General features: G+C 35.4%; 1 protein-coding gene across 6 annotated transcripts in view; it reads right to left on the bottom strand.

The window, feature by feature from the left end:
- Positions 1 to 1,471: 1,471 nt before the first annotated feature.
- The window catches only part of LOC106869356 (LIM and SH3 domain protein Lasp), a 153,910-nt gene continuing 141,940 nt past the window's right edge, over positions 1,472 to 13,441 (bottom strand). For 3 of the 6 annotated variants that reach the window (XM_052968675.1, XM_052968670.1, XM_052968671.1), the window contains 2 exons: positions 6,607 to 6,720; positions 1,472 to 1,587 (listed from right to left, as the gene is read on the bottom strand). In XM_052968675.1, coding sequence (XP_052824635.1) covers positions 1,487 to 1,587; positions 6,607 to 6,720 — 215 coding nt within the window. In that variant the 3' untranslated portion in view covers positions 1,472 to 1,486. The remainder of the gene's footprint in view (positions 1,588 to 6,606; positions 6,721 to 13,441) is intronic. The other 3 variants (XM_052968672.1, XM_052968673.1, XM_052968674.1) reach the window with 1 other exon arrangement.

Here is a 13,441-nt window from a genome sequence, read left to right as displayed (position 1 = left end):
AAACATAAGGTATCAAAGAAAAAAAAAACAAAACATTTTACTTCAGCTTCATATCAATACTGGCCATTTTGATAATGGCTGTCTCTTAGTTTAAACCAGCCACACACACAAACACTTTCTTTTTTATGTTACAGATCTTGTCTACCTTTTAAATTCTAAAGCATTAAATAGCTTTAAAACTATTAACCCTTTAGCCTTATATATATATATATATATATATATATATATATAAGGCTTTTTGTCAGGATGGAATGCAGTACCCATAACCCTATACTAAGTTTGCCAGATTGGTGGGAGATAGAGGTGGGAAAGACATCCTATTCTGAATGCTTGCAACAGAGTCAACTCCACCAAAAGCATCCAAAGTAACCATGTGGTGATATTAAATGGCTGGGCAATGGATTAAGTCTATCATCCAAGTTATGCCCAGGCAGGATACCACATATACCACAAGACACCTGGTCCAACTTTTAACAGTAGTAAAAAGAATGACGGATGTGATCTCCATACACTGCATTGCAGAGACAACTCAATGAAGAGAGCAGTAAATCCAAATAAGAACTGATACAGATAAAGGAAAATCTATAGCAGTGATTCTCAACCATTTTTTTTTACCTGTAGGCTCCTTTGATTCCTACTTTACCCAGGTGGACATTCATAACCATTCCAGGTTTAAAAAATCTTTTATTATATCTTTATAATTAAATATTATTAAGAATTATATATTCTTTTACTTGTTTCAGTCATTTGACTGCGGCTATGCTGGAGCACCACCTTTGGTCGAGAAAATCGACCCCAGGACTTATTCTTTGCAAGCCTAGTACTTATCCTATTGGTCTATTTCTGCCGAACGGCTAAGTTAGGGGGACGTAAACACACCAGCATCGGTTGTCAAGCGAAGTTGGGGGACAAACAGACACACAAACATATTATATATACACACATATATACGACTGGCTTCTTTCAGTTTCCGTCTACCAAATCCACTCACAAGGCTTTGGTCGGCCCGAGTCTATAGTAGAAGGCACTTGCCCAAGGTGCCACGCAGTGGGACTGAACCTGGCACCATGTGGTTGGTAAGCAAGCTACTTACCACACAGCCACTCCTGAGGGAGAAATATTTTGTGTTGTGGAAGTGTAACTAACTTTATTGCACATAAATTTTAACAAAATCTTATGTGGACCCTGGTTGAGAAACCACTGCTCTGTGGTCCTTTTCAGAAACAACTTCTCTACTGTCAGTGGGATGATTAAATGCACCCAGCCTACACTGAAAAGTGGTTGGGGTTTAGAGAACTAGAAGTAAAAACCATGCTCTCCACTCTAACAAACAAAAAAAAAAGATAAAGCCAATATATGTTACCATAGTGCAAAGCACCTTCTCTCGTCAAGGATGTTTGAATAAAAACATCCACAAGAAGAGAGAAGGTGCTTTGAGACCTTTTTATATATAAACATGAGAAAACAGAATGCAAACATGTTGACGTCAACAAGAGTCAGTATGTTTCGTTAAGATAGCCTTACAAGATATTACAAATTCAACACTTACCCCTTTTCCAGCATACGGATTCTGTGGGTGTGCAGGAGCTAAAAATTGAAAAACAAGGAGGAAAACAGTTAAAATTGAGCATACATTAAAGAAAATGTTTTAATAAGAGTAAAACTTCAATTCTGGAATATTTCAGTGATAGCTATGTAGTTATCAGAGTGTAGAAAACAGAAAAGGAGAACTAATAAAACAGTAAAAAGTATAAAAGAAAAAAACAGACTACATAAAACAATGAAGTGATGCAGTTTTTGTTTTGATGTTTTGTTTTTCCTGAAATTGAGAAAGCCACAGTTGTGTTGTTTCCCTCTGTATGTTCTGGAAAAAGGAATACATTTTTTTTTCTTTCTTGATAACAACATAAATAAACATCAAATGTAACAAGGAGGAGAGAGAGAAGAAAATAATAGCAACAATAACAACAACAACAACAACAACAACATACCTCTATTGACAAAAATGTACAAGACAAACACAAAGAAAATTCTACTGCAGAGAGAGCAGTACATGCTGGCTGGTAATAATAGTTAGTTGGTAAAATTAAAAAGAAAAAAAATAATAATTATCAAAAGAACTAGATTATGAAGTAGTATTCATTTTCCAGAGTGTTTCCTATCGGAAATATGCTAGATATTTTATTTAAATTATGCTCTTAGTCTTGAACGTAGTTTGAAAATAATTATTAATGAAATGAAATAGGTCAATAAATGTAAGGGAGGTAACTCTTTTTTGTTTTTTTGTAAATGGTCTTCCATAATAAACTGGTGACAATGAAAACATGTTTTGGTACCATTTCCTTTGTTTCAATGTTGATCAGACTCTATTTTTCAAATATTAATTTTAAAACAATGTCAATGTAATTCATTCAATGTCTGTTGCTACATCGGGGATACACAACTAAAAAGAAGAAACTTTCTTAAACATTGAAATTAAAAAAAGAAGAAAAAGTTGCATAGAAAGAAAAGAAAATGTTTGGTAAAAAAAATTTTAAAAAAATCTATGACCAGTGGATGAGAGCTTTAGAAATTGCCAGAAGGAAAAAAAAAAAGTTTTACACACACACACACATTTGAGCAATTAAAATAAGGCACAGCTATGATGGTGTAGTTAAGAAGCTCACTTTGTAACCAGGTGGCTTCAGGTTCAGCCCTACAGCATGTCACCTCAAGCAAATGTCTTCTACTACAGCCTCAGGTCAACCAATGCATCTCTTTCACTGACCCCTTTTCCACAGGTTCTCTGGCTTCCTATCACATTCAACTATCTCACGCACCTCTCCATCCATCCCAACTGCAATGTTCACTCTTACAAGGTGACAGACCACTCAATACTCCTACCCCCCATTCAACACACCTCATCATCCTTACCACTCTGTCCTTATTTTCTCCCAAGTCCTTTACACTACTTTTTCCTTTGCCCTTTCCATTAATCTTCCCAACACGATTTCTTCTGCAACCCTCCATTACCACACTTTCACAATACTAAATCTGTTAATCCCTTTCATAGTGCAACCTCTTTTTATCATGTCACTGAACAGATGTTATACCTCACTAGTCACAATACACTTTGCATTGTTTTAGCCTTCATATGATACTACCCCATTAGCTAGGTGAACAGGCCAACATTCACCCTGAACAGAAGGTTAGTCCATCACAGGGTTATACATTTACAACTCTGCCAAATCAGATTGGAGCCTGGTGCAGCCATCTGGTTCACCAGTCCTCAGTCAAATCGTCCAACCCATGCTAGCATGGAAAGCAGACGTTAAACGATGATGATGAACTGAGTGGACTGGAGGAATGTGAAATGAAGCATTTTGCTCAAGAACACTACATGCTGGCCAGTTTGAGAATCAAACCCACGATAACTAGGTTGTGAGTGCAACACTTTAACCACTAGGCCACACACTTTCATAACTCCTCTGGCATTCTTTCGATGACAGTAGCAAGAGTGTGAAAATTAACAGCTGATTAAGGCCTATTTGTTCAGCAATTTCTGTAAAGAATTTTTATCTATTTACTTTTGTTTTTATGTCCTGTTAAAGCCAACATTTGCCCCGTCTGAAAAAGAGCTGAAAAGTGAAATACACACTCATGTGTGCTCGTACGCATATACAAATACACACACGTGCTCATTGACTTTTATGTCAATAAGTTAAATAGCGAAACACATTGCGCACACACCTTCACTCACTCTCTCTCACACACACACACACACACACACACATAAAGCTGAACACTTGCACAAAAATACACACACATACATCCATTATCTTTCATATATGCATAAATACATATGCATATTTTTTGTTTGTATCTGTGTGTAGATTTGTGTATGTATAAATCTGTGTATATCAAAGAAAATGGACATACGTATGTGTGTGTTCTTGTGTGAGCGTGTGTGTGTGTGAGAGCATGTTCAGCTTTGTGTGTGTGTTTCACTATTCAACTTAAAGACATGAAAGTCAATGGGTGTATGTTTGTGTGTATGTGTGCACTCAAGTGCAAGCATGTTTTTCACTTTTCAGCTCACTTTCAGACTTGAAACGCAAATGTTAACTTCAACAGGATATGAAAACAAAAGCAAATAAATAAAAAAACCTTTATGGAAATTGCTGAACAAATAGATATTAATCAGATGTTAATTTTGACCCTTTTTCTACTTTCATCAAAGGAATGCCACTTCTCTCAATACCTCACCTATAGTCATCTCACTCTCTCTTCTATTCTCCCTTCCTATTTGTCACAGAGGCCCTTTAATCTTGAGAGCTATAAAGCAACCTTACTAATGCTCGTACCACAGGAGGTGGGGAGTAACCAGAGTAAGCAATATACTCTGTAAAGTGGTTGGTGAATCAATCAGAAACCATGTAGAGATCAGTGGGGGAAAAATAATCTCTATGATGCACTCAGTATAAGAGCATCCAGCAGCAGAATCCAGATGGAAACTGAGGTAATGGAGCAAGGTATGAGCCTTTAACCTTTCACATCCTGTCACACTACCCAACTCACGCCAGCATGGATATTGTACATAAATATACAACACACACACACATGTACAAATGTGTGTTCTCTTTTAGCTCCTGCTTTGGTCACCTGAGTAGATGAACGTGTCCTATGTTACCAAGTACTGTCAGCCATTTGCTCCTCTCAACCACTTCTGACACTGTACCCCACCTTCTATTTCTCCTCCTTGGTCAACATGTCTTAGCTCACTGAGGACTCGGCATCCTTCCTGTACCGGTGCCACAAAGCTAATAAATCATGCTCCTTCACAGGTGAGTGAGACAATCTCTCGAATGCTAGCAATACAAAAACAAAAATTCACCCAGTACACACTGTAAAGTAGATGGCAAATGAGTAGAGAATGCATGGGGTCCCTGAGGTCCCTTTTATTCAACTTTTCCAAAGTTGAAACCACAAGGAAAAGAAAACATCTAGAACAGTCTGTAAAAGGGATGGCAATAAAAAGGGAATATCCAGTTATAGAAACCAGGCCATACAACATGGTGCCACACCAATTCTGAGAGCTGCAGCTTCTAGTAAGAAATGACTTGGATCATAAGGACACTTCCAACCCATGCTGGCATGGAAAGTGGCCATAAAAATGATAATAATGACGCACATGATACCTATGCATTGTAGTCCTGGTCGTTCACTGCTGGTGCCATGTAAATGAGACCTGTGCATCACAGACATGGTCATCAATGGTGCCATGTATATTGGCACCTGTGAATCACCATGGCCAATACCATGCAAATGGCACCCATGAATGGTTGGAGTTGCTGCCAGTGCCATGTAAACAGCACCCACTCATGAATCATAGTCGTGGTCGTTGCCAGTGTCATTTAAAAAATGGCATGTAAAAGCACCCATTACACTCCTGGAGTGGTTGGTGTTAGGAAGGGCATCCAGCTGAAGAAACCATGACAAATAAGACTGGAACTTGGTGCTGCTCTCCGGCTCATCAGCTCCAGTCAAACCGTCTAACCCATGCCAGCATGGAGAGCAGATGTTAAATGATGATGACGACAATGCTATACACAGACATTTCAAAAGTCAATAAACACCCCCCATCTTACTGTTTAAAGCCCAAGTGAGTTAAATTAATAAAAACTGCACATGGGCATGTCTACTAAATACCAGATTAAGTATTTTAAGTGCATCAAATAACATTATTTTGTTTCTAGGAAACAAAAAATCTTTCGAAAATGGTGTCTAATTACTTTGTAGATGTCTGTACACACACACACACACACACACACACACACACATTTACATAATTGGTTGAGTTGTTAAGATTTATTCAGGAATTCGTTAGTTATGTGTAAAGTACCAAGGTTAAACTGTTAGCAAGGAAGTGGTGCATATTAAAGCAAGCTGTTAAAGATTTGTGAAGTATTTGTTAATTTGACATTTGCTTCAGGACACACAAGTTTAAAAAACTTGTCTGTGCTCAAAATTGTTAATGAGTTTACTCCTGACAGTTGGAGAAGATGTTGAAATATGTTGGATATTAAATTCCTCAGACAAAAATCAAGACTTTTTTTTCCTTCCTATGTTTATAGTTTCCAGGAGAGCAAAAAGAAAATTGGAGAAAGCCATGAAGCATAAAAAATATTTATAAAAACAAACCAAATAAGAAAAATTTAATAAATATTTTTTTAAAATCCAATAAATGCCAGCAAAAAAAAAAAGGGTGTAAACAGAATTAAGAGTGGTTTTAAGCCAAAAAAACAAATGAAAATGAAACGGTAGTCATATCTAAGATTGTTTAGTGATGCATGATGCAGTATGCTGCCAGTGGTTTGATTCTCTAAAAAAAAAACCAAGTCTTCATAGAATAAGATTTGATGGATCCTCAAATCAAGTTGTTTCCAAAGGTATTAAAATGCTTCAGAAATATTCTCAGATTTGATGTATTTTGAAGACAAAGGAAAAGATTCACTCTCTAAACTAAGAAAGCAGAATAGATTGCTGAAGCTCAAAATACTTGTTTATCTATATAAAGATGTTGAGAAAAAAGCACTTGGAAATGTTCCCGTGCTCAGCAATTGGTACCTGGATCATACACTCTACCTGTCTGCTCCTGGTCTGCTACAAGGGAGCCATATTGGTTATTCATAGGGTCATAATCAGCAATTGATCCAATGCGACGAGAAGAACCATTCTCAACTGGAAGAGAAATGCAGTAATCAAGCAAAAATCAAGCCAAGCCAACCTCAAGCTGCTCAGTAGAGAGATGTTAAAGCAGCAGTTTTTAGTTTTTTCATTCATTAATGATTCACAATCAAAATTCTTTAAAATGTGTGGAACAAAAACAACAAAAACAATATATTAAAGTTTATTGCTGTGATATAACACTGAGGATAAACCAACAAACAAGTGAGTTTTGTGGTGAAGGAGGATTGAGTGCATGGGGAGGGGAGTAAAAACAACAAACAAATTAAAACAAAATTTTTTTTTTTTTAAATTAGGTATTTGATGATTGAGGTACAGAAAAACTGAATTATTTTATATCTAAGAAAAATTAATGCTAAAATCCTAGAATACTTGAACAGACTATTTCAATAGTTTAACACATTTTAAGTAAAGTTATATAAATCATAATGTGCAACACATTGTTAAAGTTAACTTGAAACTTATAACTGCAGTTTTATGAGAATTTATTTTCAGCCTCAGGTTAAAAGACCATTTTTTACAAGTCAATAACTAGAAAATGGCTGAGAAAAATGTCTCTTCTTACATTACATGCACGTTTAGATTAAGACCATTAACCCTTTTGATACCAACATGCCTGAGACCACACCTGGTTCTATCATGCAAACTTCTTTTATTCCATCAAAATGCCTTGTTTGTTTATGTTTCAGATAACCAGCTATTTTACTAAATTCCTCATTAAAAAATTTTTCTTAAAACAAAGACAGTAGATTTCACCAGAAATAAAGTTACATAAAGATTGTAAACCTTAAAAAAAAAAGTTAAGATATATATATATAAAATAATAAGTGCCCTTGGTTTTATTTGGGTTTCTTATTGATTTCTTTCTTTTCATATTAAAAAAATCCTTGATTCAATGCAGATTGCTGCAAAATGTAATTTATAGTCACTCTAAAAATATTAACCAATGAGGAAACAGGCAACATACTTAACTCTGAAATGTTTCACGTCTCTCTCCACAATATCAGATACCCTACATGAATTTCAAATTGAGAACAGTGATTCCTTTAGCTTTTCTATTACAGAGGCCGTGAATATATGAATTAGATTTTAAAAAGTTGCTTTGGCATTGGCAGATGCAAGACTTAAAACTAGAGCCAGTTCATTCAAGATTGGCACACACCCAGTACAGTACTTAAATACTTCTTGCACTGACCATTTCTGATTAAAAATTGAACTTCAACAACTCCAGAAGTTCTGTTTGTCATATTTCCAGCTTTAAGTGATCTATTATATAAATTCTTTTACTCTTTTTTTATATTCTTTTACTCGTTTCAGTCATTTGACTGCAGCCATGATAGTGCATCACCTTTAGTCAAACAAATCGACCCCAGGACTTATTCTTTGTAAACCTAGGACTTATTCTACTGGTCTCTTTTGCCAGACTGCTAAGTTACGGGTAGGTAAACACACCAACATCGGTTGTCAAGTGATGGTGGGAGCACACACACACACACACACACACACACACACACACACACACACACACACGGCAGGCTTCTTTCAGTTTCCATCTGCCAAATCCACTCATAAGGCTTTGGTCAGCCTGAAGTCATAATAGAAGACACTTGCCCAAGATTCCACACAGTGGGACTGAACCCAGAACCATGTGAGGAGAAGCAAGCTTCTTACCATACAGCCACTCCTGCACCTATATCTATATCTATATATATATATATATATATATATATAGATAGATAGATAGATAGATAGATAGATACGATTCCATATTAAAAAATTTTGGTGCTAGTGCTATATGATCTTTAATGCACACATTTCGTTTTGTTAAAATAGATATACTTTAAATATTCTTCAATAAATGTGGCATTAATGATACTGTCAATTACTGTATTAGGCTAATTTAAAGATCTCTTTCTATTCATATGCACACATATCTGAATTGCAAGTGATTAAATAAACAGAAGTAATTAACGTTTAATCATCAGTGCATTATCTTTAAGTGATGCTATTATATGCCCCTTTGTAATGAAATATCACAATCAAAATAAATAGCTAAGATAAATTTAGATGCATTCCATTTTCTTTTGGCAGGAGGAGAATGCCATGAATCCCTCCCCACCTTCCCTCCTAGAAGCAATATTAATGCTAATGCATCTTTGAATTGGTTCTCCTATTCTCTTTCCAGTGCACATGTCATTGTGCAGCAATTGTTTTGGCAGACACCACTCGACTTATGTGAAGGATAAGCCTAATAAAATCTCAAGCAAGATGAAGCAGTATGTAGGATGACCTCTAAAACAATGACTTTAGTCTTAAGGTTCCTGTCATCTTGTTGTGCAACATAACTTTGTTTTTTCAGAGACAGGAAATATATAAATGAGTGTCCTGATTGGTATGTCTGCTCTGCATAGTCCATTTTTCAGCAGACAGATGATAGGTTGTAAGAACAACAGCACAATCCTCTTTATTTCAGTGATGTATAACCAATTCCTCAGCAATCCCACACCTTCTCACAGACTACAAGTTACTTTTGGAAATCTAGTAGCTGACCTCAACAAAAATACTCACAAGCTATTGAGAAAATACAGGCAAGATAAATAAAAGAAGTCTCTACTGTTTCCAAGCTCTGTCCTTTGATTTTCTGAGACTGTTTTCTATGAACAGGCTGGAATGTGACTTCAATTTTTACAACACTCATTTTGTTGCTGGTTTTATCAGGAGCAGTAAGAAATATATCCACACAAGTTCTTGCACTAAGGTTTTGCAGTTTTGTTCTTTTTTTCTCTCAAGTACACTTGCTATAATACCAAAGAAAACATCCAAACTGTAACGAGAATTTTAAAAACCTGAGTGACTAAATTTAGGGCAAAGACATTTGGCGACTCATACTGTTATAACATTAATTATAACAAAAGCAATGCATTTTTCTGAGTAACCAAACTTAACCTTAATTTTACAGTTGTCTGTGCCAAATAATTTGCAAGGCTTTTAAGTCACTAAAGGAATACTTGTTATGTGTATAATAGTTGTCTTGCAGCAAACACATTGCAGTCTCTAGGTTTGAAGAGACAATAATGCAGGCAAGTGTTTTGGCAGCAACAGACAAAAGGCAAATTCCTTTGAGTCTGTCATAAGATAGGCAATTTCCTCTGCACTTGTTCAAGAAAACTATATAGACACTTTATCTTGTGAGACAATTCTTTGTGACTATAAAGCAGAGAAGAAATAAATTAGCAACAATAAATAAATTAGCAACATCTACAGCATATTATCTCCTGTTTTTATTAAAATTTTTTTTTTTTTTCTTCTTCACAGATTGCAATGGGAATGACACCTGACCCTGAAATGGAGCTTGATTGATAACCTTGACATTAGAAGGAATATCAAGTGTAGCGCTGCTCTCAGACAAGTTATAGCTTCTACATAGATAAATGAGCAATTTATCTCTGACTTTGCTCCTTGTCAATTAGTCTGGGTTTTTAAGCCACAGTGGTCATCAAAGCATCACATCCCACTCAGTTTATTGTGATAGCATAAATCTTCTGAGTGACAGTCTTTCTTGGCCTATTTCACACCAAGCTGGCAGACAACATTTCCTTTATTTCTATTTTCATGTGGATTTATCGTTGTTAAAACAAAAGTCATTTCCCAGCTAACAGCAGCTGTATTTCCTCTATTGTCACCAAACCAGTCTAAGTTCTTATATGTAACTTGTCCAAATTAATCAATAACAATAACACAGATGTTCACTTTCAGAATATAACTGTCATAACTGCTAGAAACACTTAGCAATATCACTTAATACTACGTTGTGAAGCTAACTAGATTAGTATAAAAAAAGGGTTACATTAACCTAAACATCTATATTGCAATATACAGAATAATAATTGCCAAATAGATCAAAAGTTGGTTCTTGAATGAAGAATAAGGAGAATCATACTTCATTGATGACATTACTATATATTACGTACTTGAGTTACATACTGAACTCTTCCATCTTCCTCCTAAGCAAGTTATAAATTAAGTAAGAAGAAAGAAATAATTGGCTGAAGTAGCATCACTTCATAACAGGTTAGTTGTATTTTAAAATGCTAAATTGGTTATCCTAGATTTATCGGTTAGAATTAGTAGTGTTGCAGCATTTCAGGGAAACTATAAAAGTAGATCCAAGATCAATTTGAAGCAAGTGTGTCACCGACCACCTGCCTTACCCTCACTCCTGCCCTACACCTAGGATGAGATGATTATTACTGATTGTGCAGTGTGCTGCGTATGATGTCATGCATAAGTTACTGCTTGATGCACGGTGGTAAAGTTCAACAAAGAGCAACAAAAGCTAGAGATGTAGGATGACAAAGTCATGTGGTTAAAATTTCATAATAAAATCTGTTAGCAAGGCCCAACATACAATCAAGAATTACTTTGATGAATGTCTTCGCAAAATAAATACAAGTGTAACGGGACTAAAATATTAATAAAATAGTTTGTTAGTTTCTAGGTGATGAAACAACATCGTTCTGACATTATTGTGTAACTTGTGTAATTGCTAGTTTACACACACATGTTTATTTATATGGGAAGCAAACAGGAATTACATTCCCAGTCTATAGTTTCATTCAATCAGTCCTTTGGTCATTTCTTTCAATACACTAACATGTACAATTAACCAGAGGCTGACCGAGCAAAACTGTGGTTTAGGACTAAACCCCATTTATCTCACGCATAATAAATGTATGAATGCAAGGCCGTATTGAGCAGTTGTGTGTGTGTGTGTGTGTGTGTGTGCATACACACACACACACACACACTACAATTTAAGGAAATTGCCTTTCATAATATCATACCTTTTCTTCCTCACCTATAATAAAGCTAAAGATTTTTGTTCAAATCATGTTTTATATTATGTTCCTGTCTGAATAGTGAGAATTTCATAATCAGTTATATTGTTTGAAAGAGATAAGCACCATATTCTCACAATTAGTAACAACAAAACCCTATAATTTTTAAGTTTCTTAACTCTTTCAGAATTTTCTATTACACATAAACACATATACAAACCCACATGCACATGAACACACACGCTGTTTTATGTAATATAACAATAAAAGCCATAATTAAACTGTTTGGTTTATCTATTATTAGCAATTGTGAATTTATTACTAAGTAATGTTATCAGCTTCTTTTTAATCTTCTATGTATATTCTCTAAACAATTCTATTTTTCCACACTAACCAGTAGACAATCTTGTATGTTTACTTAGTGATTCTTTAACAAATATAGTTAAAATCTGTCACTGATGAGATTATGAAACTGAAACATGTATGGAGTTACTTCCCATACTTGCCAAAATTAAAATACTACGAGCCATTGACTAAAATTGTTGTTTACTCTATACATAATTATTTCTAGCTAGCTTTTTAATGTTTCCAACATTAAATATGTTAACATTAAGCAAACAGTTCTACTATTAGTTAAATTAAAGGTCAAACCAAAGTTGCCTTGTCATTATCATGGATGTGTTGTCCTAATATCATTTCGGCTTTTTAATGGGTGATTCTCCTTCTAAAAGGTAGTAGTAACTATGCAGAAGCTAACTTGCCAAAAACAGATGCTTCAAAAAACAACCAGAGCTAAATAGATCAGCTAACTGCTATGTAAGCTACAGAAGTTCTGTAGTTATCTACATTAAATCCATCATCTACCCAATTGTAGATCAGTTATCTACATAAGTAAGATGTAGTTTGTGAAAAGGAGAAAGACTGGAACAGACAACAAAAAGAAAAACAGTTTTACTTTCTCAGTCAGGAAAAGATATGTGTTCAGGCCTGTTCAGATTTTTCAATCTGTGATAGCCACAATGGCTCTGAACATCTAGCAAACAGTAATATTTAATAGCTTTCCTCTCATCGTCATCCTTTGGAATTCCATTGACAATCCCTTTCCACACTACATGGTCTTGCATTGCTGTGTTCAGATCTCTAACATCCAGCCCTGAGTCCAGAAATATAGCATCTGGAAATGTCAGTTTCCTGGAGAAAACACTTCTAGAGGGATGCCATAGGAGCAGGGATGAGATAACCTCTTTCTCTGCTCAATGACAGTGGCCAGCAGATTGTAGGCACTTCTGTTTTAGCCCGAGGGATATTGGTATCAGATTTCCATAGATGTTATTCCAACTGATATTCTGTATCTTTCTGAGCAGGTTGGTATATGTTCAATCTAGTTGTTTTTCTAAGAGAGCTGATAAGGTCCAGGTCTTTGATCCATAACGAAGGACTGGCTTAATTAGTGTTCTAAATATTTTAACTTTTAACATGGATGAAAGATTTGAGTATCAGATCTTATCAAGTCTGTTACATGCATCCCAAGCAAGAGCTTTGCGGATGCGAAAGTCCTTTTGGGAGTCTACTTTATGTGATCCAAGACATTTTAAGTCGTCAACGCTTTTGATGGATATATTACTGAGCAATTTAAATTCAGTTAACTTGGAGGAGATCGTGATAAACTCTATCTTACTCTCATTGCAGTAATGGCTAACCTGGTTTGGTGCTTTCTCCGGTGCTTGTAACAAAGATTCTGCATCTTTAATACAAGGGGATATCAAAGCAAGATCATCAGCAAAGTCAAGATCAGTTAAATATTCAACTGAGCTCTCTTCTACTGCTACAGTTTGTGTATCTGTCACAAAACACAAATAATAAAATCCTACTTTCTA

Source organism: Octopus bimaculoides, chromosome 6, assembly GCF_001194135.2.
Source record: "Octopus bimaculoides isolate UCB-OBI-ISO-001 chromosome 6, ASM119413v2, whole genome shotgun sequence".
NCBI classification, from domain to species: Eukaryota; Metazoa; Mollusca; class Cephalopoda; order Octopoda; family Octopodidae; genus Octopus; species Octopus bimaculoides.
The sequence above is the reverse complement of the archived record's forward strand: the minus strand, read 5'-3'. Positions and strand labels throughout refer to the sequence as shown.